Here is a 27,625-nt window from a genome sequence, read left to right as displayed (position 1 = left end):
CGCCTTTGAGTTTTCTTATTTAATAAACTACATTTTATCAGTTTTGATCGTGATTTATATACTATCGCCATTGAATAAGTTAGCAGTACTGGTACACACAGGAGTGGAGCAAGGCTTGGCATCAAGTATTTTAGTACGGTCAAGCAAATCACTTGGTTTGTGTAAGATACAAGCTTGTTTTGTCACCAAAAACTTCACATCCAAGAAAGTAGTTAATAGTCTTGAGAGCAAAACGAGTGTTCAAATCAATAACAACCTTAAGGACTTGGGTCTTGTTAATCCCCGTTGATATTAGAATGGTCATTTTCAGCTCATCAAACCAGGCACGAGAAGCTTGTTTCACCACTCACCAGTTGACCAGCATGATTAGCATCAACAAATCCACTTGGCTGCTTCATATACACAAGTTCTTGTAAATCACCATTCTAAAAAAGCATGATTAACGTCCACTTGTTGAATATTCTAGTCATAGTGAACAGCTGTAGTGAACTCCAATAGTAGAAGAATTGACCACTGGACTGAAAGTTTCCGAGTAGTCCAAGTATTTATAGCGTTGAACAGTACCATTTGCATTGAATTTCACTTTGAAGACTCATTTGTTGTCGACATGTATGTCTGGAGTGCTTGATACTAACTTCCAAGTATTGTTCCTAAATCCTAATCCAAAAGCATCATATTCCTCAGCCACTGCTTGTCTTCAATTAGGAGGACCCTTTAACGCAGCAGAATCAGAGTTTGGTTCAGTACCATTGGGATGGGTGGAGACAGCACTAGGTCGATTCAAAGTAGTATGAGCTGGAATAGGCAAGCTGAACTTTATGACCAATCTCAGGAAGCTAATCTTGATCATTAGCAGACCTAGGCAAAGATGAACTAGGTGACGTCGAACTTGCATAGAGAGATCTTGGCAGGGAAGAACATGTTTGTTATGGAACAAACATAAGTTTTGGTTGAGTACAAAAGGAAATAGGAACAACATGAAAGGGAAAACCATCCGTAAAAGAAAATGTAACTCATCATGGACCACATTGGAACTTTTATGATGCTCACTATTACTAATGGGTGATGGGAATATGTTAAAATATATATATATATATAGGCCGCGACTATAACGTATTCCCTTTTTTTGCAACACCGGTGCATCTTTTTTCTATTTTGGCACCTGAATAGTTATAATCCAAAAAAATTTTATATGATGGTGTACATTATAGTTATCTAAAACATCCTACAAATTTTCAAGAAATTCTGAATAAATTATGGTACCGAAATAGGGTCTAAACTGTCTGTTGCACACGTGCCTGTTTTTTTGTGTACGCATGTAAAATTTGACAGTTTGAACTTTGTTTTCGGCTTCGTAAACTATTCAGAATTTCTTGAAAATTTGCAGGATATTCTAAATACCTATAATGTATACCGTTATATAAAAATTTTTGGGATTGTATCTATCCAGGTGCCGAAAATAGAAAAAATATGCACCGGTGCTGCAAAAAAATGTGATGCGTTGTAGTCGTTCCCTATATATATTGTGAATTATGCTTATTATAATCTTATAAGTAATTAAAGTATATATACAATTTTATATCTTTAATTTCATTTATACAATGAAAATGTTCAACAACTACAAATTATATAAAATTTTCAGACTTAGATCATAAAAAATCGTTTAAAAAAATTATAAAAACAACAATACAAATAATTTTTTTTTAAAATATATATCTTTTAATTATTACAAAAAAAGTACTGCGTGAAATCGGTTATATTTTTTCTGTATCTTCTATATAAAAAGTGTGTAGATACTGGAAATTGTTGGTTTTAAAGAATTATTTTGTTAACTTTAACAAAATATTCTAAATATTTAAGTGAGCATACTTTTAAAACTAATTAAAAATAGAATTTACTAATTATATTAATATAAATTTAAATATTATAAAATATCATTATTATATTAATATTTAATATGAGACTACATATATAATAATTATATTAATGCAAATTCAAATATTATAAAATATAATTATTATAATAATATATAATACAAAACTAGATATTTAATAATTATATTAATATAAATTTAAACGTTGTATTATGATAATAATATATAATCATAATAAGTATCGGGTTGTTCTCTTCCATGGCGAAGAAGAAGAAGCTGATTCGTAGGCCTGAAATTCATGTAGACGAACAGGTTGAGCTGTTGTTACCTGATGTACAAGAGTCGATTATTTCAGGCACTGAGGGAGTGGGAATTGTGGGGCAGGAGAATGATGGTCTGATTGCTCTAGATGTGATTGGGTCTGGGGACTCGAATTTCGTATATGAAGCTGAACGACCGAATATCAACACCCAGGGGTCTGTGGCGAAGGGAGATGGAATTGGTACGGGTCCGACTAGTGCATCCTGGGCGGATAAGGTAGATGAAGGGGATAGGGCGGATGAAGGGGATTTTCAAACATCGACCCAGCATCAATGGCGGAAGTTCACAGCGAGTAAGCTCTCATTTTCTGACCAGAAACTAGAATTTACTGAACTTTTGTTTAGAGATGGGCAGAAGTTTGCTAAGGTCGATATTGAAGAGGTTAAAGTTCAATCTATGAATTGGAATTCGGCAGTGATATGCATGGTGCTTGGTGCTAACCCTCAAATGACTGTTTTGGAAGGGTTCATTAAAAGAGTTTGGGGCCATCTAGGGATTGCTCAAATCGCTAGAATGACGATGGGGCTAACTATGGTCAAATTCAACGATGAAGCAACGAGAGATCATGTATTGGAGAATGGTGTACTTCAATTCGACAGAAAACCTGTTATCATTAGGCCATGGACAATGAATCTCAGTGCTATCCGATTAATTCGCTCAGTTCCACTATGGATTCGTTTACATGACCTTGGGATTCAATATTGGGGCAGTAAGTGTATCAGTGCATTGGTGAGCACTATTGGCAAACCGCTTCTTGTAGACAAGTTTACTAGGGAGCGTTCAAGAATTCAATTTGCTAGGGTTCTTGTGGAGATGGAGATAACTGATAATCCTCCTAGAAGTATTCAGTTTATCAATGAGTATGGCCAGATTATGGAGCAGGGAGTAGAATATGAATGGTTGTCTACTAAATGTAAGGTTTGCTCTGGGTTTGGGCATTCTATGGTGGACTGTCGTAAGGAGCTCAAAACTCAGTGGGTGAAAAAAGAAGCTGTGGTTAAATCTGAGGTAATAGACGAGAAGAATAAAGTTTCTAAGGGGCCTGATGAAGAGACACCTGAAGGTTTGTCTAGGGCTACTGCTGTAGAGGATTCGGTTCATCAGTCTAAGGAGTTACAGCTTCCAGGTTTGGCTAAGTCTGATCAGTTGAAGGAAACAAATAAGGGTGAGCAATGGCAAACTCCAAGACGTGTGGCTACCCAGGCTAGGCAGGGTCTAACAACTGGTAGTAGTACTCCTCCGTCTGGTCAGGTTCAAAAACAGTCAAATAAGTTTGTAGTGCTTCAAGAACAAAAGAAAGGTGGCAAAGAAGGTAATATTGGAACTAGTTCTTCCAATGGATAATTGTAATATACTGAGTTGGAACTTGAGAGGGCTGAATAGTTCTAATAAACATATTTCAGTCTTAGATATTTGTAGTAGGAATAAAATTGGAGTGGGTGGTTTGTTAGAAACCAAAATGAGCTTCCTAATTGGGAGTTTTACTCCACGCCGACTATTGAGGGCAGACTCTTAATAGTTTGGAGGAGAATCTTTGTGAGAGTGACTATTTTGGAGGAATCACCTCAGTTTGTTCATTGTATGGTCAAAATGGCAGGCCAGAGGGATATTTTTTATGTTACTTTTGTCTATGGTTACAATATGTTGAAGGGTAGGAGGAGTTTATGGCAAGGTCTTAACAGGATTTCTCTTTCTGTCAGAGCTTGGATTATGCTAGGGGACTTCAATGCCCCTTTCTCTGGTTTAGACAGATCAGGAGGCAAACCAGTTTCTAGTTTAGAGTTGGCTGATCCTCTGTGTTGGCTAGCTGATACTAAAGGTGAGGCTCTTAAAAGCAATGGTTCCTTTTTTACTTGGACAAACAACCAAGAAGGTTCAGCTAGGATATACTCTAAGATTGACCATGTATTCATGAATGAGGAGTGGCTTGATCTCTTTCCTCATTCTTTGGCTGTTTTTAGATGGGAGGTAGTCTCGGATCATTGCTCTTGTGTTGTCACTAACATGCCTATGGAGAAGATGGGAGTCAAGCTTTTCAGATTTTATAATTTTTGGACTGCCCACCCAGATTTCAAAGAAGTAGTTATGAGCAGCTGGAGTGTAATGCCCCGGATTCCTTATTATGGTTAATGGCTGGATTAGTAGGCCGGGAGGGCCATAACTGTTTAATTATGCCATTAAATGTGTTTATGCATGTTTATGAGAATTATATTATAATATGATGTTAAATGCATGCATGTGAGTCCACATTTGTTTACAGGGGTATTTTGGTAATTTGGCCCGTTGAGGGTATAATTGTATATTTGTATGTGCGTTAATGATATATTGTGAGACCACATTATAATGTGGATTGGTTCGAGTATTTCGACATGAGACGATCTTTAAACATGAATTATCGGTTTGGTCATAACAAGGTTTGAGCTCGGGGCTCGGGGTGAGTCTCGGGGTAATATTAATGGTTATAGCATTACCGGGGATTTTAGGGTAACGGGATGTGAATTATTGGTGTTTGAGGATATTGAGGTTAGCGGGAATTGGGAAGCGTTAATTATAATTAACGGGTTTAGCGGAATGTACCAATTTTGCCCTTGAGTTGGTTTAAAAGGCTTAGGATGACACAAGGGTATTTTGGTCTTTTTAGGGAGGATATATATGTGACTTAAGTGGCTTAGAAAGCTGTAGAACAAACAGAGTAAAAGCAGAGGCAACTCCCTTCTCTTCCCGTACCTTCTTTTTGCATCATCTTCTTCACTTCTCCTTTGAGAGTTTTGAGTTCTTGGTGGGAGTTCAAGCTAGGGAAACTTAAGGGCTGGATTGGAGACTTGATTTAGCTTGTGAGGGAGGTCCAAAACCGGTTTCAAGGTGAGTTTTAGCCTTTGGTTTCAGCTAGTACTCTGTTTTTGTTTTAGTTTTTACTTCATGGTTTTTTATGTGGGAAGTGTGAATCAAAGGGGGTTTTAGTGTTAGTTTGATTGGGGTTTGATGTGAGTGAGCTAAGGGAGTTGTTTGGGGGTTTAATTGTGTGTTTGGAAGGGGTTTTATGATGATTGAGGGGCTGGTTTGAGAGGAAGAAGCACAGGGGAAAAAACTGGTTCGTGTGGCCGACTTAGCCGTTCTGGGCTGAGCGTCGCGGCGCAGCAGGGGAGCGCCGCGGCCCTTGGCGTCTGGCAGATGGGGAGCCCCTCTGTTTGGGGGCGCGGCGCAGCAGAGGGGGGCCGCGGCCCTTAAGGTCAATTTTGCTAAAATGTGGTTTTTAGCTCGGGGATTCAAATCATAGGCCTCGGGGTTGAACCTAGTACCCGGTTGGGTAGTATTTGATGTCTCGAGGGCTGGGATTTGGTTTGGGAACCCTCGGTTATCATTTTTATTGATAAATTCTATAATTTGGTTATGACCAGGTGACCGTCAAGGATTTTAAAGGTTGATCGTTCTCAGGGGTCGTTCATATAATAATTCTCACTCGAACTAGAGGTAAGAAAACAGTGTATGAATACAGTTACACCCTGTATAGGCATATGACATGCATGGTTTGATATTGAGGTATGTTGGTTGATTTATGTGGACATGGATTGCATGTTGAATGCTAGTGAACGCTGATTACCTGTTTGAGACACTGACTAGTCAGGGACCGACTCTAAAGTCGATGTTCACGCATTGAATGGCTCTATGGCATTAATGCGGGACCGACCCTAAGGTCAAAGAACTTATAAGCGCTTGCCTGGTCTACGACCAGATGACTATAGCCAAGGTATATGACCCCGGTGCCCGTTTGTCACGTGGCTAAGGGACGTTGTCTATAGTTTCGACTCTAGAGTCGTGAGGAAGGTTATGTTGGTGACCAATCACCATGCACCTGTCCTGAACAAGCTTATGAAAGAATCACCTATCAGTTAAGCTCTGGTGACCCTATCGTCACATGGCTAGAGGGAGCGATGCTCATTATTGTGACTTTTGGCTATTGTCACCTATTTGTTGGACTGATAGTCCTGAGTGGTTATTATGATCGTTGTCGATATTATATCATGTCTTATTGTGTTTTCTTGCTGGGCCTTGGCTCATGGGTGCTATGTGGTGCAGGTAAAGGAAAGGAAAAGCTTGGCCAGCCTTGAGTGGAGAGCTTGGGCGATGTGATGTACTTACAGGGCCGCTTGACTGCCACGGTCAAGGAGTTCTCAGGGGGACTAGGGGTTTACCCTATTTTTGCCGCTTAGGCCGGCGGGAATTGTATATTTGGAACTGTAGCAACTCTTGTGTAATACAAACTACTTGTAAACATTTTAAAAGGCTCATGAGCAGTTTATTTACTTAATGAAATGTACCCTTTCCTTTTTATTGTTTTTTTTTCACCTTAACCTGTTAATGGTACCTAGATCACGTTTTTAACCAAAGGACTCGGGTAGCAAGTCAAATTTCCGGTTCACTGTTCACCGTAACTGTTCTGGGGTAACCAGGGCGTTACATGGAGGACCCCTATTAAGGCTACTGGGTTGAGAGCAATTTACTTAAAGACTATGAAGTTGAAGCATAGACTTAAGAAATTCAATAGAGATGTTATTGGAGATGTAGGTCTGAGCTACTTTTCGGCTAAGGAGGCTTATCAGGAAGCTCAACTTCAAGCTTAATCTTATCCCCAAGATCACAGCTTGCAAGAGGCAGTTAAGGTGACTGCTGCTGAGTTTACTTTACAGGAGCATATGTACCATAGCTTCCTTGCTCAGCGTAGTAAGATTACTTGGATTAGGAAGGTGGATATGAACACTTCTTATTTCCATGCTTGTTTGAAAAAACGAAGAGCAGATAACAGTATTGCTACTTATTTTACAGAGCAAGGGACTTTGATTGATGATTTTCAGGAGGTAGTGGCTCACTTTGTTGACCATTTTAAAAGCTACTTAGGCAGCCCAAGTTCGGCTACTGGTAGAATAGACTTGAAGTGTATGGAGATGGGTTCCAAGCTCTCCATAGAACAACAACTGCTTCTCTTAAAACCCTTTTCCAGTAAAGAAATCAAGGCTGCATTTTTTGGAATTCTCAGCACTAAGTCCCCTGGACCAGATGGATTCGGCTCTGGTTTTTTCAAAGAGCTTTGGCAGGAAATTGGGAAAGATGTCTGTTCAGCGATTGTTCAAGGTTTTGCCACAGGTCAATTTCCTTCTGAACTTCATGAGACCACTCTTTCCTTGGTTCCTAAAGTCTCTAATCCAGCTCGGGCTATTGACTACAAACCTATTGCTTGCTGCTCCACTTTATACAAGTGTATGGCTAAATTGTTATGTTCTCGTATGGCTTTAGTTCTTCCTGTCCTCATTCAGCCAAACCAGGGTGCGTTTGTTAGGGGTAGGTCGATTGCTCATAACATAATGATATTCCAAGACCTAATCAAGAATTATGGAAGGGCTGCTACTTCTCCTAGATGTGCCATTAAAATAGATCTTAGCAAAGCATATGACACGGTTGACTGGCAGTTTCTTGAAGATCTTTTGAAGGCCTTTTGTTTCCCTATGAAATTTATTGGTTGGATAATGACCTGTGTAAGAAACACTTATTACTCTTTACTTATGAATGGTAGAGTTCAAGGTAGCTTCAAGGGCAAAAAGGGGCTACGTCAAGGTGATCCCATGTCTCCCCTTCTATTTGTGCTCATTATGGAGTATCTGACCAGAAGCCTTCAACTGGCTGCTCGGGCATCTACTTTCAGATTTCATCCTATGTGTAAGAGCCTTAAGCTTCTAAATCTGTGCTTTGCTAATGACTTAATTCTGTTTTGTAAGGGAACCCTTTCGGCAGTGAACATTTTTAAAGAGGTCCTAGGTAAGTTCAGTGAGGTTACTGGTTTATCTATCAATACCAGCAAGACTCATATTTACTTTGGAGGAGTTAATGTAGCAGAGAGAAGGGTTATTGCACAAGATATTCAGCTGCCTGAGGGATCCTTTCCTCTTAGGTATCTTGGGGTTCCTATGAGACCAACTAAGTGGAAACATGAGGATTGTGAGATTATTATTCAATAAAATCAGGCTGAAGCTGTTATCTTGGACTAGTAGGCATCTGTCATATGCAGGCCGAATGCTTTTTATACACTCTGTTCTGTTTGGTCTTAGAAACTATTGGATGAGTGTTTTTATTTTGCCTCAGAGTATTGTTAAGGAGGTAGAGAAATTATGCCGAGTTTTCTGTGGGGAGCTTCAGGGAATAGAAGTAAACTTCATATGGCTTCTTGGCATCAAGTGTGTCTCCCTAAAGCTTATGGAGGGCTCGAGTTTAGGGATGGGGCAAACTAGAATAGAGCTATTTTAGCCAAGTACATTTGGGTTGTTTCAGAAAAGCAGGACCTTCTTTGGGTCAAATGGATGAAGGAAATCTATTTGAAGGGAGTTAATTTCTGGAGTTATGCTCTGAAACCAGACAGCAGTTGGTATTGGAGGAAATTGTGCCATTTAAAGAGCAAATTCAGTAAGAGAGAGGTGCTTGCTGCTGGGATTTCAGGGAAGTTTAAGCCTTCAAAATTATATAACAGTACCCTCAATCAGCAGCTAGTGGGGTATAAGCATGCGATCTGGTGTAAGATGACTCTCCCTAAGCACCGGTTTCTTTTTTAGCAGGTGGTCAATACTCACCTTCTCACTCGAGACAATTTATTTAGAATCAATTTTCAGTTGAACAGCCTCCTTTGTCCAGTTTGTGAAGATCATAATGAAAGTCACACTCATCTCTTTTTTGAGTGCTGTTTGTCCAAGATGACGCCTACCCTCATCTTTGCTTGGATTGGGTTTAAAGCTTGGCCTAGTAATTACAATGGCTGGGTGGTTTGGCTTAACAGTGGGCGGACTGGTCTCATTGAATCTATTCTGAACTTGGTGTTAGCAGTTGTGATCTATAGCATATGGCAGAACAGGAATAGATGTGTTTGTGATGGTTATTCTTTGACAGCTAGTAGTATAACAAAGGAAGTTATAAATTTAGTCAAGTATAGATTATACACTGTTAATAATAGGAAGATTTCTATTCAATACCAACTTTTTATTAAACAACTTCAATGTAACTAATGTGTTTTCAAGGGCTATTTGTTAGCTGAGTGTACAGGTTCTTTGTTTGTTGGGTGATTGGCCATTTGGTTGTACTCGATAGTTTGTTCAGTGAAGTTTCTCCCTTCTTGATAAAAAAATATATATATATAATCAAAATTTTTTACTAATTATATTAATATGATTTCAAATATTATAAAATATTATTATTATTATAATAATATTTTATACAAGATTGGGTATTTAATACTTATATTAATATAAATTTAAAATTTATAAAATATCATTATAATAATATATAATACAAAATCTTAATTTTTATTAAAAAATTATCATTTATGTTTAAAAAAATTATCATATTATATATATATAAATCATAAATAATATTTTGGTTTAATTTTTTATTTCATATGTTTATGTCATTATTTTATATATAATATTATTATTTATTTGAAATTTATATAAAAATAATATAAATTTAATCAATATAATTAATAGATTTTATAAATAAAACTAAGAGTATACTAGTATATAGAAATATATGTACTAAGTTTATGACGTGCATACTATACTCTAGTAATCTATTTTTTCTAATTTATATTATTTCTATTTTTATTTCATTTATTTCAACTTTTAATAATTATTAAAAATGTATATATAACTAATAATTTTAATTAGTTTTAATAAGTTCAATATTCAGAATAATTGACATTATTTTCTAAATATGGTCGACATATGTTCACATACCAAAATTTATATTATTATTAATTGTCAAATATTCTAACATTTAATATTTATTAATCTAAATATGGTAGTATATATTCAGCTACCTAATTTCATATCTTTATTGATTGTTAAATATTCCAATTTTTAATATTTATTAATCTAAATATAACTAGCTATACAATTTCATATCCTCCTTAATTGTCAAATATTAAGATTTTTAACATTTATTAATCTCAATCCTCCTTTTATTCTATGTAATAATTTATTCGAGTGCATTATCTTTTTTCTCATTATTTTAATTTTTGTCAAGCTTAATTTCAATTTTGCTCAATAAGCATTATATGCTCAACTTTCAAATTTATTTTATTATTTATTATTCAATTATTTTTCCCTTTATATTATTACCTTTGATTATTATATAAATATGTATTAGAATTGCTTTACACATTCACAAATATATTATCTAGTATACATTTAAAAATAAACTAATTATTTTCTCTAAATTGAGTTTTTGTAATCTCTTACAATTATACAACAACACAATAATTAAAAATAATTGGTGAATTATTTGTGATTTTGGTTTAAATTTTTTTGACTAAAATTAGATATATGTGTATATTTGAACTAATTTACAGTTTTTCAAAATAAAAATATAAACCGACAATAAAATAAAATATAGTATTAAAAAAAGAATAAACCCTGCATTGAATGAGTTATATTTAGTAGGTGTGTTAAAAAAGTCGGTGTATAAGTCAAAATTCTTAATAATAATAATGTTAATAATGGGAAAGCATATAGAAAAATAGAGGTTTAATTGAGTTAAAAAAGTACCAAATCAAAATCATTTACTGTATTTTTCCCAATATGTAAATTTTTCCGTATACAACTGATTCTTCGCCACGTGTCCTGAGTACAATAATAAAAACTTACTCTATATTTTTATTTATTTATTTATTAAAAAAAAAAAGTTAAACCGGTGAGTCAAACAAAGAACGGAACATAACAGAAAAGGCTAGGAAGTCCTATCCCTAACTGTCACTAATGTATCTACCATTCTTTCTATTTAAATTCTCCCTTGGACCTTACGGCACCCGAATTTTCCCGTGAACAACCTAAAACCACTTTCTCGCCACCCAAACACTCCCAAAACCCCTAACTTTATTTCCTTTTTCTTTCATTTTTTTACTTCAATATATTTATATCTTCTTCCGACGACTCAAAAAGGTAAAGCCTTTTCTCTTCTTATACCTATAGATAAATATATATATATATATATATAATCAGTCACTGATGTCGTCGGAACCCTCGGGTGAGTCCCAGGCGCCGCTGCTCCAGCGTCGGCAGGGCGCCGACGATGGGAATTCCGAGTCCATCGCCTCCGCGGCTCGGCCCGCTACGTTGGCGATGCTGCTAGGAAGGGCGACGGGGCGACGCGGAGCGTCCATGCTGGTGAGGGAGACTGCGGCGAGGGAGCTGGAGGAGCGCCGCGCCGATTGGGGGTACTCGAAACCGGTGGTGGCCCTGGACATGATGTGGAACACCGCTTTTGTGGTGGTGTCCGTGGTGATGCTCATCATGACCGTCCATGAGAGGCCTAACTCGCCGATCCGTCTCTGGATTTGTGGCTACGGTGTCCAGTGTGTCGTCCATGTCGTGCTGGTTGGTCTTGAGTTCCATAGGAGGAATGCTAGGAGGCGCAGAAATCAGGAATCGCCGGAAGCTGCAGATAATTCCGGGAACGACTCCGACGAGGAAGACGAGTACGGTCAGAGGAGTATGAGTCGCTCCAGGTGAAATTTCTTTACATTCTGATTGGAATATGCTTTTCTATAACTGTAAAATTTGCTGTAGGGAATTGGAATTCAGCAAAGATATATACATATATTTTCATTGAGGTTAGAAATTCCAATGATCACTAGAGAAGGCTATCATTATATTGACATAATGGTCTCTTGTCTCATATCTGCTTATTTAAGGTTTACAAGACCACGTTCAATTGGGTTTATCTGCCTACATGAGATGAAGTTTCCTAGATCACGTTCAATTGGTTTTATGGGTTTTTGGTGAGGTATTTTCTTTCTTAAACAGAAAGAAGTTAATTGGTGGAATAAATGTATCTTTTGTGTTAATCTGAGGAGAAAAGTCATGCTTGTCATTGATGGGACTTACTCTGACTTAAATTTTCTTCTGTTTGACTTTCCTATGCTGGAAAATTTAGTATAAACTGGTAAGAGCAACGGAAAGAATGAAATGAAAAAACATTAGAATGTTACTGGGGCCCCACGGCACAACTAGGCAGACTTGTCATTCCCTCACTAACCACTTACTGACACCTATTCACTCAGTCTTAGTCGATTCAACTGGGCACGCCTGGCTTCTTCCTGCTTCTTAGGAAACCTAGCATGTGTAAAGCTTAAACTTTTGATGACAAATATGATGGTCATTAATGAGCTTTTGATTTCTCTACTTAAGCAGGAATGTTATCAGCTTATCAATTTTGCCTTGAAACTAAGGAGAGTTAGCTTGCTAGAGATCAGTTCAGGTTTTGTTTACCTTTGCTTTTGTGAGTTCTTACCCATTATTGCTGGTAAGTTTCCTGTGTCTAAACTTGTCCTAAAACCAAGAATAAGAATAGCAGTTCGTTCCACAAAGGAAAAAAGAAGCTAATAAATGATACGTAGATTGTGAAGAAAATTAAGAGCAAGAAATTATAGCTGATTTATATTTATATATATATATATGAAAGGAATAATACTTCTATTATAGATAAAACTGAGTACAAAACATATTGGAGGATACATTATAGAAAGAGAAAAACACAAAGAAAAAGTATATATTTATATATTTAGAGAAAAAGAGAGAGCGAGAGAGAGAGCTGCGAGAAACAAAACTAAACACTTACACCACTATCAAAGTGTTTTTCCAATAGTGGTAGCCTTAAATTCTTTTGGCATTGAAAGTTGAAACCAAGATAGAAGCTAGCCTTAAATTATTGTTTTTTTTTCCTTCTCCAACCACATAGTTCAGAAGATTTCCATCACCAGCTCCACATCACAACTGCCATCTTACTTTTATAAAGCCAAAAGGCTTCTCAATCCATATGGCCTCACATGTTTCAGGTAGAACCCCTGCAAAATCTGCTTCAAACATCAAAATCTGTACCATAATTGCTACACAATTTACACAACAATGTTGAAACAAATATCCAGAGTTTCATCTTTTCTCTGGTTAGCTACAGATGTAGAAACTCTAGCTACATGACAAGGCTAACTCTTAATTCTTTAGATGACATGTATTAACTGCTCAATTTATATTACGAGGATGAGGCTAGGGAATGGGATTCCTAATCCATTTGATAAAATGCAAAGTGTTTTACCATACAAAACCATCATATCAGTTTTTGTTTCTCTTATTTATACAATCCCTTTAATTTTTTTCATTTTCTGCCACTTCGAAATGGTCTTAGAAGGCTTACAAATTGTCTGACTGTTTTCTATTATGGATGGTTTAGTTTCACAAAGCGTTGTGAATCAGTGAATACAGTAGTGTCATTTCTCTGGTGGTTACTTGGCTTTTATTGGGTAGTCTCTGGTGGTGATGCTCTCCTGCAAAATGCTCCTAGATTGTACTGGTATGGCAAAATCTAATCTTTTTCTTTTGTATTGTTGTTGTTATTTTATTATTTTTATGGTAAATGAAATTAGTAATCAAGAAACACCCTATAAGTACAATGTATGTGCATGCATAAGAATATTCTTTCCTTTTTCCTCTTAAGTTTTCACCTTCATGAGAAGTATGGTTTATGACGTAGTGTTTTAGTTTCCAAATCTCCCTTGCAGTATAAGTGTAACTTCATATTTACCCAAGTTTTAACATGTGCTTGCACGTAATAGTTTTTTTATATATATAGGCTAAGATCTTACTCTTATTTTTTTAAAGGCTATTAACTTTATTGAAACAGATAAATATTTCCCTCTTTTCTTTGTCAATTAATACATAATCCTTTAAGGCATTAGAAATAGTTTTGGCATCCGTGTATGTATGTTTTGTTTGCAATGTTTGTACAGTGCAATGAAATTTCTGCAGAAGATAACTGCAGGTTTCTGAAATTTTGATTCTGAAATTGTGCAGGTTGGCGGTGGTTTTTCTGGCATTTGATGTCTTCTTTGCCATCTTTTGTGTTGTTTTGGCATGTTTGATTGGCATTGCCCTCTGTTGCTGTTTGCCATGTATTATTGCAATTCTTTATGCCGTTGCAGGGCAGGTATTGTAAACACGAAATTATTAGTGAACACATTAATTTTCATATGTAAGATGCTTTCTCTGTAACTCTTGTTTTTGTTCTTTGTGACAAAGTAGGAGGGTGCATCAGAAGCAGACCTCAGTATTCTTCCAAAATATAAGTTTCAAGTATCTAGTAATGAGGAAAAGCCTTGTGTGGGAGCTGGAAAAATGGTTCCTGTAGGAACAAGCAGCGGATACTTAGCAACTGAACGCATTCTTTTAGCTGAGGATTCTGTATGTGTTTTCATTAATACTGGCTACTCTTGTTTCTTATTTCTTATGGTCAACACTGTTTAGATTTAACTGAACTGGAAAATCTACCTATTTTTAATCTACTCTTTAAAATAATAAAGTAACAAAGGATTTCTATATTGCTTCTCAATTCAATTGAATATCCCATTTCTTAACATTGAATATCCCAATTAAAAAATAAATAAAAAATTGAATATCCCACTTCTTAACATTGGCTTTTCTGAGACAGCTTAGCTTTTAGTGCAATAATTTGTTCTCTGGGTAATGAACTTGAATATCAATGGATGAATAGGAGATCTTTTATAGACCAAATGTTTTCTGGGAACTGATGTTGTGCTGTTATCTCTCTCTCTCTCTCTTTCCAAAGTATGCTTCTTTCCCTAAAATTTATTAAATATTGGCATTATATTTTCAGGAGTGCTGTATATGTCTTGTCTCCTATGACGATGGAGACGAACTCCATGCTCTCCCCTGCAACCACCATTTTCATTCCACATGTATTGTGAAATGGCTCAAGATGAACGCGACGTGTCCACTCTGCAAGTACAACATTCTCAAAGGAAATGAACAGGTTTAGAGGAATTATAGTGATCTGCCAATATTTTATTTCGTCTTCCCAATGTTATGTACATAAAATGTCGAGGCAGAAAGAAGAGCAAAGCATAGTGTTACTTTATTGAGTCAACAGATTTCTATTTTAGGTGATTTGGAGATCTCCAAGTGCTTGTTTCTGTATATGCTCTTTCCCGATTGTGCAAAACTTAGCAATCACTTTGCAGGGCTCCAAAATCATGTTTGTTTTTGTGTAGACAGGAAGAAATGATTGTTTGCAATTTGGCATATTGAACTCACAGTCATAATTTGAGGCTGCTTTTGTCTCTGTTCTGGAATGTAGGTAATGATGACATGAATCTTTCTATTTTTCTTGCTCATAATACTACTCTTTATAATCTGTATTTAGTATGTCCATTTTTAGTGCTCTAATTCAACTAGGGGCAAGTGCATCTGCAGCCCTGCAAATCCCAATTCAAATTTGTTTCAGTTAACAATGTGGCTTGATATTAAAATGTTAAACAAAATTAGTCAGGTCTCTTTAACTCTTTTAAAATAAGATCATAGGAACAACACTCTTTATATGATTCTAGTTTCTTCCAAGGTTTTTCTTTTGAAAGAAACAAGTCTTTACTAAGTTCCAAGTGTTTGGATTGCTGATATTGGAGAAGTGAGTATCATTATATTTCTCTTTATGCCTTTGTCTCTGATTTGACATTTAGCTGTGTTGTTCACATATGTTTTATACAGTTAAGGTAGATGTATATATCAAAGACAGTCAAGTAATAATTGAAAGATACAAGGGTGTGATTGGTAGGGGATTCAAAAACAGTTTTATCATTTTCAGATTTTAAAAAATGAAAACAGCAATGAAAACTTGATTGGCACACTTGTTTTAAAAAATAAAAAAAACCGTTTTTGAAAACTAAGTTAAAATCCTTCAGCAAAAGAGAAAACAACAAATTGTTGTTTTCTTTATTTTCAAATCATTTGATTTGAAAATAATTTTCTAAAATTATATTTTTGAATTAACTATCAATTAGTCCCTTAATGTTTTCAGTATAATCTTACTATTTAAAAAAAAAAAAAATTCTTGCTATTTTTCTTATAGTCTTGATTTTTTTTCTTTTGTCATTTTTACAAGTCAATCTACTTTTTAAAAATTTTATCTATATAAATTTAGTAAAATAATTAATTATAAAATTATATAACAGAATATAATTTAATTCTAATTTACAATATATTTGCTAAAAAAAATCATTGATCAAATAAAAATTACAACAAATAAATAAAAAAATATTTTCACTTCAATTATTATTATACAAAAAATAAAAAATATATATATTACATATTCAATTTTTAGATTTTCTACTAAAAAATTATTCAATTTTATAAAACTAAAAAATAGTTAACGGACAATATATTCAATCACATTTTCATAAACATATTTTCAGACACTAAATCTAGATTCTTTTTTCAGAATCATACTTTTTCAAAATACAATTTTTAAATCACTAATCAATCGTGTCCTAAAAAAATATAACTTTAATATAAAAAAAATCAAAGTTAATGACAATGCAATATTGTTATGAATTTAATTAATGCAATATTATTAAATTTTAATTTATCAATATAATTAAATTTTACTTTCAGCTAAACCAATCACATATTCAGTTTCTGTTATATTTTCAAATTTAATCTCAATCACAGATTCAGTTTTTTAAAACTCAAAAACAGTTTACTGACATTAAACCAATCACATTTTCAGAAACATGTTTTCAGTCACTAAATTCAGATTTTCATTTCAGAATCCCACTTTTCAAAAATACAGTTTTCTAATCGCGAACCAATCAGACCCCAAGTGATTAAAAATACATGTTATGCTTCTGTTTCCTGCCTCACTAAAACTCGCCCTATATTTTTGGATAGATATTGGTAAAAGAATAGTTGGAGGACGTGGTTCCAAGTTTTTTCGAAAGACACATTTTTTCTTTAAAGGGAAAAAAAAACAAGTCGAGGTAAAGAATTGAAATGAAAGATAATCTTGACAGCAATCAGCCAACCTATCCAGTTTGGCTCTTTAATGTAAACAAATGGAACGAGGGCCAGACCAATCTTTCTAGGTGGGTCTCCAGGCTCATGTCTATTTCAAGTAACGAAGGGCCAAACTAGGGAGAGTTGGATGAACAAAGGCATTTTAATCATTATAGCAACAAAACAATGAAGATAGCAACGATGATGATGGTGATTGGCACAAGGTTAAAGATAGGGATGGAAACTGGGCGGGGAATGCCTACTATATCTGTATTGGTGTGATTGTTATATTAGATTGAGTTACATAGGAATTTGCAAATGGGAAATTTACGAGAATGTCAAACTCAACCTTTTAAAATTATTGATATTACTCTTTAAAATGACCTGGACCACAAATAGTCCTAAACCAATCTTAAAAATTGAACCAAACATCCCAAGTTTCCCACCTTAATAAAACCCTATACCCTATACCTTATTCACCAAACACAACCTATGTATAATTGCACCTCCTGTATTAGCTTCTTTGTTTGGTTAAAATTATGCACCTCATTTAATGAAAATTGAAAATCAAAATTATTAAATTATAAATTTGATTTTTTTAATTTATAAATAATTATATATAATATTATAAAGTTTTAATACACTCTCAAATGTAAATATATGAAAAATTATAATAAACTTACTTATGAATTATATGATTTTTTTTATTTTATTCTTTTGGTACGTTGTTTTGTAGATTTTAGAGTTTAAAAAGACCCAATTAAAATGAAAAAAAAAATAGTTTCAATTCCATTTCTCTCCCATATTTTTATTTTGATGGAATTTTCTTTTATACGCTGCTATCATTCAAGTAATTTTTTATACATACATGTTAAATGAATTATACATTTTCTTATTTTCAATCTATTGTCTGTATATATTTACAAAAAAATGTACTGTTCAGAACATAAGATATGCTGAGCAGTTTTTTCTAGTAACTCCTCTATTATTGACCCATAAATTTAATAGTCATAGAAAATAATGTCTTCATTGTATGTTTTTTTCAGATAAATTAGAGTGAAGAAGTTTGTGAGGCACCTCGAGCTCAAGTAGCTAAATTCAAATGATTATTGATCAAAATAATATGTATATGGAAAGCACTACAAATATGGCTTCATTTCTTTCTCAGCCATCTTTGCATGTTAATTTCTATTGAATAATCACAAACCTTTCTACATTAAAATTCAAAGAAATAAATAAATGCAAAGCATCCCAAACTTGCAAAATGTTCTTCATCATGAAGACAAACAGTAGTTCTCTACACTATTTGAAATTCTAGCATACTTCAAAGCTGTATGATGTTGTCAGTTCTCACATCTTTCTTCCAAGTTCTAAGTTTATGCTCACACACCTAAAGGGGTCAAACATGGAGCAAAGAAAATGTGTGATAATCATTCAGACGTTAATTGACAGAGTACGAGCCAAATCAGTATGCAGTGCATGGCCACCCTGAATCACATAAAAAAAATCAAACACTGAGTTAATAAGCTTAAATAAAAATATATACTAAAGGACTTTCTTGGTTACACTATAATTTGTATCTTTTTTTTTTGGTTTTCAGTTAAATGAAAGCTGGAAATCTTCTCAATGTGTTCCTCAAAACATTTTCCACCAATATCTAGAAGCCAACTTGCTGATTTATTTACAAGATAATGGAACAGACTTAGAAGAATGTAAATTATGTAACAACATCTGCAGGTTTTTTTGTTTGTTCTTTTCTTTCCCCCTCATTCCTTATCTTCCCAATTGTTATAAAAGTTTAGCCATAGTAAGTAAAGAGTTTGTATCTGAGTGCCACAACCACACTGAATACAAAAGTAAACTATATCATCTGCACATTGCCTTTGGATCAATGCCAACAGATTCACACAGGTGCTTCTACCAAAGGGCAGATAATTCAAGAACGGAAAGGTATGCATCCATCAACGACACGCCCTTTCAGATTTAAACACAACATTCAAATCCATTTAACACATGGTTGGCGATTAATAAACAAACTTATAAACCTGACAGACAAAAGTGGCAAAGAATACCCGCTCACCAACCCCCTCCAATTAAACGTAAAACAAAAGATGGAACACGCACCTTGAAAACCACTATGTGCGCCACAGGAATCCCTTGATTGCCAAATCTTGCAAAAAGGGAAAGATCACCAATAAGGTCTAAGACCTTATGGCGACAAGGTTCATCATGGAAACGAAGTGGAGGGTTCAACCAACCTTTACTAGCACTGCAAAATGAAAGAAGGAAAGAAGTATAACAGAAAATCAGATGGGAACCAACTGCCTGGCTGTTTTAAAATTTTCATTCCACCAAATTTTAGAAAGTAGGACTTGGGCAACCACTCTTTGCTTAACTCACATATATTAAATACAATCAGCCTAGTCATTATTAAAATGGCGAATCAGCTATAGTTCAAACCGAGCTCAAGCCTGTGAGTTTCAGCATGAAAGTCGTAATGAGTAAAGAAACCAGACTATTTAGTTATGATTTTAAGTAATGAAAAGAAATATTGTGGATAAACAAGTTCTCTAACTGTTTCAGGTAAACTTTCAGAAGAAAAAAAATCTTTATTTCGAGAACATCAGAATAATTTCTTTTCCATTTTAAATTAATAGGAAAACAAAACAGCTGAAAATATTTGAAAGCACTATCTTCTTATTGTTTCCTTGTAGCTAGGTGGAGGACCTCTAATCCTTAGCACTAGTTCCCTGTTTCTTATTCATTAATAAATACTTAGTTTCTTATAAAAAAAAAAATCTTATTGTTTTCTAAAAGCTTGTTTAAAAAGATTTATCCAAAAAGTAGAACAACTGTTCAATGACATTAACATCTTAAAAAGCATAAAATATGAAACATCTGACCTACAAACAATTGCATTTTCTAGTCCACCACCTTTGATGAGTCCTAATTTGCGCATTTCCTCCACCTGCAGCAAATTTTCAGTACAATTTAGCATCAGCAGCAATACTGAAAAGGCCTTAATGTGACAGGAAATCACAATATATTGTCAAATTTTTATATGCTTATATATAAGGTCTTGCTGATATGTCATTAGATATAAACGAGACTGCTGATTTTGTAATTGTGATGATGCTTTTGGTATCAGTGCATTACGATTACAACAAAGAAATTGCATGTAAGTGATAATAATTATTCTGAGACTAGTTTAACTGAACACTGAACAGACACCACAGCAATTAACAATAAACCAAACTTGGTGGAGCGGGAAATGTCTACAGAAATTTTATGCTGTTTAAACGAACAAATGCAAAATGCATAGATCATAATTTAACTTTATTATGGGGTATAAACACATTAATGGCCCCATGCAATAAACTGAAAGATCACAAAGATGAAGTACTACCAAGTACCAACTATTTTTTCTCAAAGAAACTAGAATCTTTTTATTTAAAAAAGTTATAAATATTACTAAGCTTAAGTTTTGAACTCATTTCTACAGGCTTTTAAATATGTCTCTAGTTTTATCCTTTGAGACAAGCATACTTGAGTTGGTTCCCAAAAGAGTGTCAAACTCGAAAAACAAATAGATAATCATAAGAAGAATAATGGTGGGAGAAATGTTAGAAGTGACCTCCTCATAAATACAAAAAGTTCTTGATGAAGCTATTTGCTTGGAGAAATAACAATTATTGAATGAAGCTGACGACAAGCACTGGAAGCCAATAGCAGGGGCCTGCAAGGTGAGTGCGTTGATGTTGCTTCATTAAATGCCAAAAATGATCTTACTAACTCCAAAAGAGTTGCTAAGAGGAAAATATAAAGCTTTTAAGTAATAAATGCTTTACATATATAGCTGATATAGAGTTGGGAAACAATGCAAACCTCAATCTTCAGAAAAGTAATAATATCATACACCAGACAAGGGAAGAAAAAAAGTCCAAACTATTTCAGTTGGCAAACTCAAGTAATGCTGATCAAGTTAACATTGTTATGTATAGAAATGAAAAATATATGTCTTGAGATAAACTACAAAAGGGGAAAAAAGGTCAATACACCATCTCTCACTGTTTGTTAAATAATTCTTTTGTCGATCTCTGTCCAATAAATTTCAATTGAAACAAATGCAGCCACTGTTGTTTTTATCAAGTATTACTAAATTACAAGCAATTAGCAAATTAATGTTCCAAACAGTGCAGTACCATTATAAAATTAATCCGCCACCAATTCCAAATGAAGCAATTTTCAGTCCAACTTATCTCAAGTCAAAAGGTATAGGAAATAAGATTCTGTAACTTGTTCTTTGTTTAAATATGCCACAAGCAACATTTTCATGCATTTCTGTACATCAGCAATCTGAGGTTGAAATCATACCATACTTTTCCATGCCTATTGCACTTAAATATTCAAAATCAGATTTACCATTTTCTTCTGCTTAATAATAAGGAGATTTAGTCCAAACATGCTTACTGTATTCTTAAGTCAAATGGAAATACAAAACTATTCAAGCCTGCAACCTTTCGAAATGTTACCACTATGTTTCAGTTCAATGATGTAATTAGTCATTCAATCTCACTACTGAACACAAAAGCCACAGCTAGACAAAACGAAGGCAATGACTGATGTACAAAAAGCTACGCCAAAATATTTTTATATATGAAGAAGTTAGCAACTAATAATCGAAGTTTCCAATCCAATAATATGTAATACCTGGGGAAAGTCAATCATACAAGTGATGGAAACTTTTGGTGATGGAAATGCAGCCACAAAAGAACCTTTCTTCTGAATTCGAATTGGTTTATTTATATGTGCTGCCATCTTTTCATAACTATTTCCACACTCATCTGTTGCCACCTTTAAGCCAACTTGTTCTATTGCCTTCACCCACTCACTTGCTGATCCATCAAAAATTGGAACCTGCAATGCAATGACTCACTTGTAACACATTACCATATTTGTTCTGTAAAACTGGTTAATTTTTCTAACCAATATAAGTTTGACTATCAAATTTTACTAGGAGAAACCTTCCAAGCCCACTTATTAGCCATTCAAGTTGCTTGTTCATGAACTTGACATTTTTCTAGTTTTTATTCTGAAATTGAGAATGTGTGCAGTATGCATGCTCAGTGAACAAGGCAAAAATATGTGTTTTATCTAATAACAAAAATATGTAATGATCACGGGAAATATGAACAGAAAAAGCGAAAAAGGTTGATTATTGAGGTCTTCGCTTTTTTGTTTAGCCAAAATTTTGGGAGGTACCAACCTCAACGTGGTCACCATCTCCTACAGGGTCCGAATTCTCTATCTCAATCCGGCAATTATCGACTCCCATGGCTTCCAGAGCCGAAAGCAAGTGTTCGACGGTTGAAATTCTATACCCATCTTTACAGAGCGTGGTGCATAGAGGCGATTCCGTGGCGTAATCGATCGAAGCAGGAATTACGTTTGATCGGAAATCGAAGTACCTCCCTTCTCCGGCGAACCCCGGCCATAATTTCACGGTCGAAACCTTACCGGTATGTAGAGTCTTCCCCGTTCTTTCTATATAACCGGCCAGAGTTTGCTGAAACATCCCGGTCTGCACTCAAACCAAACGCATAAATAAATACGAAAATAAACCGTTAATTCACACACACACGTGTATATATATATATAGAGAGAGAGAGAGAGATAGATTACCGATTTCCAGGAGATGAATTTGGAGGACCTGAGAACGTTGAAAGCACCGGAAAGAGTCATGTCAATAGGAGATGACGGCGGCGGCGACTCAATCAGTGGTTTCTTACACGAACAACAGGCTGAGACGCAAAACGACGTCGTTTTAAAATTGTTTTGATGAGCTAACAGTCCAAGACCGAACCTTCTCGCTTCAATGTGTTGTTTCCCTCTCCGTACTGGTAAGGACCGGTAGAAGACGAAGAAGAAGCAACCTCGAATCTTCCTCGTTTCGAGAAGAAAAAAAACCCTAATATTTTATGCGAATTATTTATGCCTTGGTTACCAGCTCAGTCTGGGCCATTATCCTCGGAACTCGTTGAGTTGATCCAGAAGCGTAACCTGCCTAAAGGGAAGGCCTTGCACGCTCGGCTCATCAGAAACGGTCAAGCTTCGTATTGCTTATATATAGCCAATTGTCTCGTCAACCTCTACGCTAAGTGTGGGGACTTGCTCAAAGCTAGACTCGTCTTCGACCACATTCCATGCAGAGACGTCGTTTCATGGAATTGCCTCATCAATGGCTGTTCCCAACTGGGTCCGTCGTCATCTGGGGTGGTGATGGAGCTTTTGAAGCGGATGATGGGGGAGAATGTCTTGCCCAATGCACACACTTTCGCTGGAGTTTTCGCCGCAGGTTCGGGCGTTTTGGATGTTACAGGTGGCCGGCAGGCTCAAGCAGTTGCCTTTAAGACCGGGTGTTTTGGGGATGTGTTCGTTGGTAGTTCGCTTTTGAATTTGTATTGTAAAGCGAGTATTGTTTCGGATGCCCGCAAGGTGTTTGATGGAATGGTTGAGAGAAATTTGGTGTCTTGTGCTACTATGATTTCTGGGTATGCATCCCAAAGGCTGGCCAAAGAGGCTTTGGAGCTTTTTGGGTTGGTGCGGATGGAGGAAGATGGCGTTGGGAATGAGTTTATTTTCACTAGTGTTCTTAGTGCATTGACAGTTTCTGAGCTCTTGGGTACTGGTAAGCAAATTCATTGTCTTGCTCTGAAATATGGGTTGTTGTCTTTTGTTGCTGTGGGAAATGCTCTTGTTACTATGTATTCGAAATGTGGGAGTTCAGATAATGCACTTCAAATGTTTACACTTTTTGATGACAAGAACTCCATCACATGGTCAGCAATGGTCACTGGCCTTGCACAAAGTGGGGACTTTCAAAAGGCTTTGAAGCTGTTTTCTAGTATGCATTTTGCTGGGATTAGTCCTAGTGAGTTTACCTTTGTTGGGGTGATTAATGCTTGTAGTGATCTTAGTGCAATTGAAGAAGGGAAACAAATCCATTGCTATTCGCTCAAGCTGGGTTTTGAGTCCCAGATGTATGTGATGACGGCTTTGGTAGACATGTATGCCAAATGTGCTAGCATTAGTGATGCTCGAAAGGGATTTGATTATTTACAAGAACCTGATATTGTTCTCTGGACTTCTATGATTGGAGGGTACGTAACTAATGGTGATAATGAAGCTGCTTTGAGTTTGTACTGTAGAATGCAGATGGGGGGCATTATGCCCAATGAACTAACTATGGCGAGTGTTCTCAAAGCATGCTCAAGCTTAGCTGCTTTGGAACAAGGAAAGCAAATCCACGGCCAGACCATTAAGTACGGACTTGGTCTTGAAATTCCAGTAGGGAGTGCTCTTTCTACCATGTATGCAAAGTGTGGAAGTTTTGAAGATGGTAACAAGGTCTTTAGAAGGATGCTTACAAAAGATATCATATCTTGGAATGCAATGATATCTGGGCTTTCTCACAATGGCCATGGTAATGAAGCTCTTCAACTCTTTGAAGAGATGCTATGTGAAAGCGCAAAACCAGACTCTATCACATTTGTGAATGTGCTCTCAGCTTGCAGCCACATGGGGTTGGTGGACAGGGGCTGGTCTTACTTCAACATGATGTCCAACAAATTTGGCATAGAGCCGAAGGTAGAGCACTATGCTTGTATGGTCGACATCATGAGCCGTGCTGGGAAACTAAAAGAAGCCAAAGAGTTTATAGAGTCAGCCACAATCGATCACGGTATGTGTTTGTGGCGAATTTTGCTCAGCGCTTGTCGAAATTATCGAGATTTTGAGCGTGGAGCCTATGCTGGAGAGAAGCTAATGGAGTTAGGATCACAAGAATCGTCAGCTTATGTTCTATTGTCGAGTATCTACGCTTCTTTGGGTAGAAAAGAAGATGTTGAACGCGTTCGAAGGTTGATGAAAATGCGAGGTGTTAGTAAGGAGCCTGGCTGCAGCTGGATTGAGTTGAAGAGTAGAGTTCATGTGTTTGTTGTTGGCGATGAGTTGCATCCACAGATTGGAGTTATACGTGCGGAGATACGAAGGCTATGGAAGCACATTATGGATGAAGGCTGTCTCCCTACATCTGAACTAGCTTCTGCATATTCTTTTGCCCTTTAAGTGATGAAGTTTATGAGTGGGAGTATACATTGATTTATTCCTTCTTATTTTGGCTAACAATTTTTACTGAATGCAATCTGAGAAAAGAAAAAAAATGATTGAATGCAAATATAAGAGAATTTTTCTTTTTTGAAACCACCTGCAACTTGTCTGTGCCATGGTATACCTAAACAGACCACCACCTTTCTTCCCCATACAGTATAAGCTAATAACCACTGATTACTAACTACTCAATACAATTCAATTAGGGTCTTAGCAAAATAACTTATTTTTTAAAGTTATTTTGTACTCTAATCTAGTTTTAATAATTATTTGCAAAATGACATCTTATAATTTAGATAGTTAGTTGAAAATTTAGACAGATGGTCAGTCGGTCGAAAATTTTAAACAACTGCTCGAATTTTAGGCAGTGGTCATTTTGCAAAAAATTATCAAAAGTAAACTAGAAAGCAAAATCACTAAAAAAAAAAAAAAAGAAACTATTTTCCCCAATTTCTCTTCAATAAAATCCCAAAAAACCAACTTTGCTAGTTTCTTAAAACTTGTCTCATCATCACACAGCCTGTTATTCCTAGAATAGAAAGATCCCATTGAAATTGCACATAATGTTTTTTTAAGTGACTTAGACACTACTTAGAAACTTCAACGATTTGATTCATAATCATTTTGAGATTTATTATTGCCTTTAATGCCAAATGGATGGATTTATCTCACTCTTATTTGGAATCAGCCGGTGGCATGTGTTTGTTTACTTATAATTCCTATCAAAGAACAGTGTTCCAAAGCTCCAACAAGGTCTTTATCATATTTTGAATAATCTTTTTTTTAAAGACAAAAACTCTAAAAAGAATTGGGACTTGCCAGAATTCATTCACCCTTCTAAGAATTCCTATTTTGGAGTTTCCTATTAACTCTTGGTCACGTTATTTTACATAAAAGTTAATGCTAAATTTGAGTGAACACTTGTTTTTCTTTGCCATTTAATTTTTTTCAAATTTGAAATTCTAAAATTTGCATAAAATCGATTTAACTCGATGATTGTTGATGATGCTTAATGCCCAACTCGATGGAACCTTGAAAATCAAGATTTTTATGAAGAAAAAAAATGATTTAGCTCGAAGGAGCTCGATGCCTAGCTCAATAGGGTTCGATACTACTCGATGTCGTTCGATGTAATTCTTGTAAAAAACGTAATTTTTCACTCGAATATCTGTTTGAGGTGATGTTTTTTTAGTTTAGGTATTTTTTAGACATTTACACATTTGGGAAGTTTAAAGCTTAAAAGAGACCTCACATTTGAGAAATATTTTTTAGCTTTACACTTCTTAAAAGTGTATTTACACATCTTAAACTAGACCTCGAAAAAAATACTCAAATTCAAAAATAAAATCATCTTAAATGGACATTTGACAGAAAAATTATGCATCTTGAACAAATTGCATTGAATAACATCAAGCAATATCGAGAACCAATGAGCTCCATCGAGCTTCATTGAGAAAAATTAATTTTTCATAAAAATTAGGTTTTTCATGGCCCCATCAAGCCCAGCATCAAAAACCATAGATTTTTTCCATCAAAAATCATGTATTTTATACCCAGCTTGATGCTCCTCGATCCCTAGCTCGATGGGGACATGAAAAACTTGATTTTTATGAAGAAAAAAATTGATTTTTCTCGATGAAGCTCGATGATTATCGATACTGCTTAATTCGTTGAAGAGACATAATTTTTGAGGTGTGAAGTGATTTTATTTTTAATTTGGGTATTTTTTTCGAGATACACACATTTGAATTATGTTTTGGTATGTTTCAAGCTTTACACTTTTCAAATGTACATCTACACATCTCAAATGTGTAGATCTAAAAAAAAAATACTCAAATTAAAAAAAAATACCACCTGAGTGATAAAATTACGCCTTGTTAAGAATTTTGTAATGCCCCGAAATCCTTAATGCGGTTTAATGGCTGGATTGGTAGGTCGAGAGGGCCATAACTGTTTAATTATGTCATTAATTGATAATGTGCATGTTTATGTGAATTATATGATAATATGATGTTATACGCATGCATGTGGCTCCACATTTGATAATAAGGGTATTTTGGTAATTTGGCATGTTGAGGGCATAATTGTATATTTGTATGCATGTCGGTGACATATTGTTGCGACCACATTATAATGTGGGTTTGTTCGAGCTATTCGGCACAAGACAATCATGGAATATTGATTAGCGGTCTAGTCATAACAGGTTTAAGTTCGGGGCTCGGGATGAGTCTCGGGGTGATTTTAATGATTAGAGCGTTGCCGTGAATTAAAGGGTAACGGGATATGAATCATTGGTGTTTGAGAATATCGCGTATAGCGGGAATCGGAGAGCGTTAATTATGATTAACGAGATAAGTAGGAAATACCAATTTTGCCCTTGGGAGCCTTT

General features: G+C 35.4%; 3 protein-coding genes across 6 annotated transcripts; 2 read left to right on the top strand and 1 right to left on the bottom strand.

The window, feature by feature from the left end:
• The first annotated feature begins 11,006 nt into the window (after positions 1 to 11,006).
• Positions 11,007 to 15,437, top strand: LOC133822031 (E3 ubiquitin protein ligase RIE1-like). Of its 2 annotated transcripts, XM_062254231.1 has the most exons (6): positions 11,009 to 11,169; positions 11,266 to 11,735; positions 13,457 to 13,576; positions 14,077 to 14,209; positions 14,305 to 14,463; positions 14,897 to 15,437. In XM_062254231.1, the coding sequence occupies exons 2-6, from the start codon at positions 11,350 to 11,352 to the stop codon at positions 15,056 to 15,058; spliced, it is 960 nt and encodes a 319-aa protein (XP_062110215.1). In that variant the 5' UTR covers positions 11,009 to 11,169; positions 11,266 to 11,349; the 3' UTR covers positions 15,059 to 15,437. The 2 variants fall into 2 exon arrangements, with proteins under 2 accessions (XP_062110214.1, XP_062110215.1); XM_062254230.1 differs by having other exon boundaries at positions 11,007 to 11,735.
• Positions 15,438 to 18,151: 2,714 nt separating this feature from the next.
• LOC133822026 (probable UDP-3-O-acyl-N-acetylglucosamine deacetylase 1, mitochondrial) lies at positions 18,152 to 22,914 on the bottom strand. Of its 3 annotated transcripts, XM_062254222.1 has the most exons (7): positions 22,750 to 22,914; positions 22,334 to 22,648; positions 21,778 to 21,984; positions 20,702 to 20,803; positions 19,971 to 20,035; positions 19,192 to 19,336; positions 18,152 to 18,555 (listed from the first exon to the last, which is right to left on the bottom strand). In XM_062254222.1, the coding sequence occupies exons 1-7, from the start codon at positions 22,807 to 22,809 to the stop codon at positions 18,502 to 18,504; spliced, it is 948 nt and encodes a 315-aa protein (XP_062110206.1). In that variant the 5' UTR covers positions 22,810 to 22,914; the 3' UTR covers positions 18,152 to 18,501. The 3 variants fall into 3 exon arrangements, with proteins under 3 accessions (XP_062110206.1, XP_062110208.1, XP_062110207.1); XM_062254224.1 differs by lacking the exon at positions 19,192 to 19,336; XM_062254223.1 differs by lacking the exon at positions 20,702 to 20,803.
• A 144-nt stretch (positions 22,915 to 23,058) lies between these two features.
• LOC133822025 (pentatricopeptide repeat-containing protein At2g33680) lies at positions 23,059 to 25,334 on the top strand. The gene has a single exon (XM_062254221.1). It carries the CDS (start codon positions 23,059 to 23,061, stop codon positions 25,192 to 25,194), a length of 2,136 nt encoding a protein of 711 aa, XP_062110205.1. The 3' UTR covers positions 25,195 to 25,334.
• Positions 25,335 to 27,625: the final 2,291 nt, after the last annotated feature.

Source organism: Humulus lupulus, chromosome 3 (genome assembly GCF_963169125.1).
Source record: "Humulus lupulus chromosome 3, drHumLupu1.1, whole genome shotgun sequence".
NCBI lineage: Eukaryota > Viridiplantae > Streptophyta > Magnoliopsida > Rosales > Cannabaceae > Humulus > Humulus lupulus.
This window is presented reverse-complemented; position numbering and strand designations above follow the sequence as displayed.

Bases quoted from the DNA above. Each gene is read 5' to 3' on its own strand.
- LOC133822026 (XM_062254222.1), bottom strand. From the start codon at position 22,809: ATGACTCTTTCCGGTGCTTTCAACGTTCTCAGGTCCTCCAAATTCATC. The intron at 22,649-22,749 runs GTAATCTATCTC...GTTTGAGTGCAG, and splicing joins AATTCATCTCCTGGAAATCG to ACCGGGATGTTTCAGCAAAC. The intron at 18,556-19,191 runs GTGCGTGTTCCA...TATGTGATTCAG, and splicing joins CGCACATAGTGGTTTTCAAG to GGTGGCCATGCACTGCATAC.
- LOC133822031 (XM_062254230.1), top strand. From the start codon at position 11,236: ATGTCGTCGGAACCCTCGGGTGAGTCCCAGGCGCCGCTGCTCCAGCGT. The intron at 14,210-14,304 runs GTATTGTAAACA...GTGACAAAGTAG, and splicing joins TTTATGCCGTTGCAGGGCAG to GAGGGTGCATCAGAAGCAGA. The intron at 14,464-14,896 runs GTATGTGTTTTC...TTATATTTTCAG, and splicing joins TTCTTTTAGCTGAGGATTCT to GAGTGCTGTATATGTCTTGT.
- LOC133822025 (XM_062254221.1), top strand. From the start codon at position 23,059: ATGCCTTGGTTACCAGCTCAGTCTGGGCCATTATCCTCGGAACTCGTT.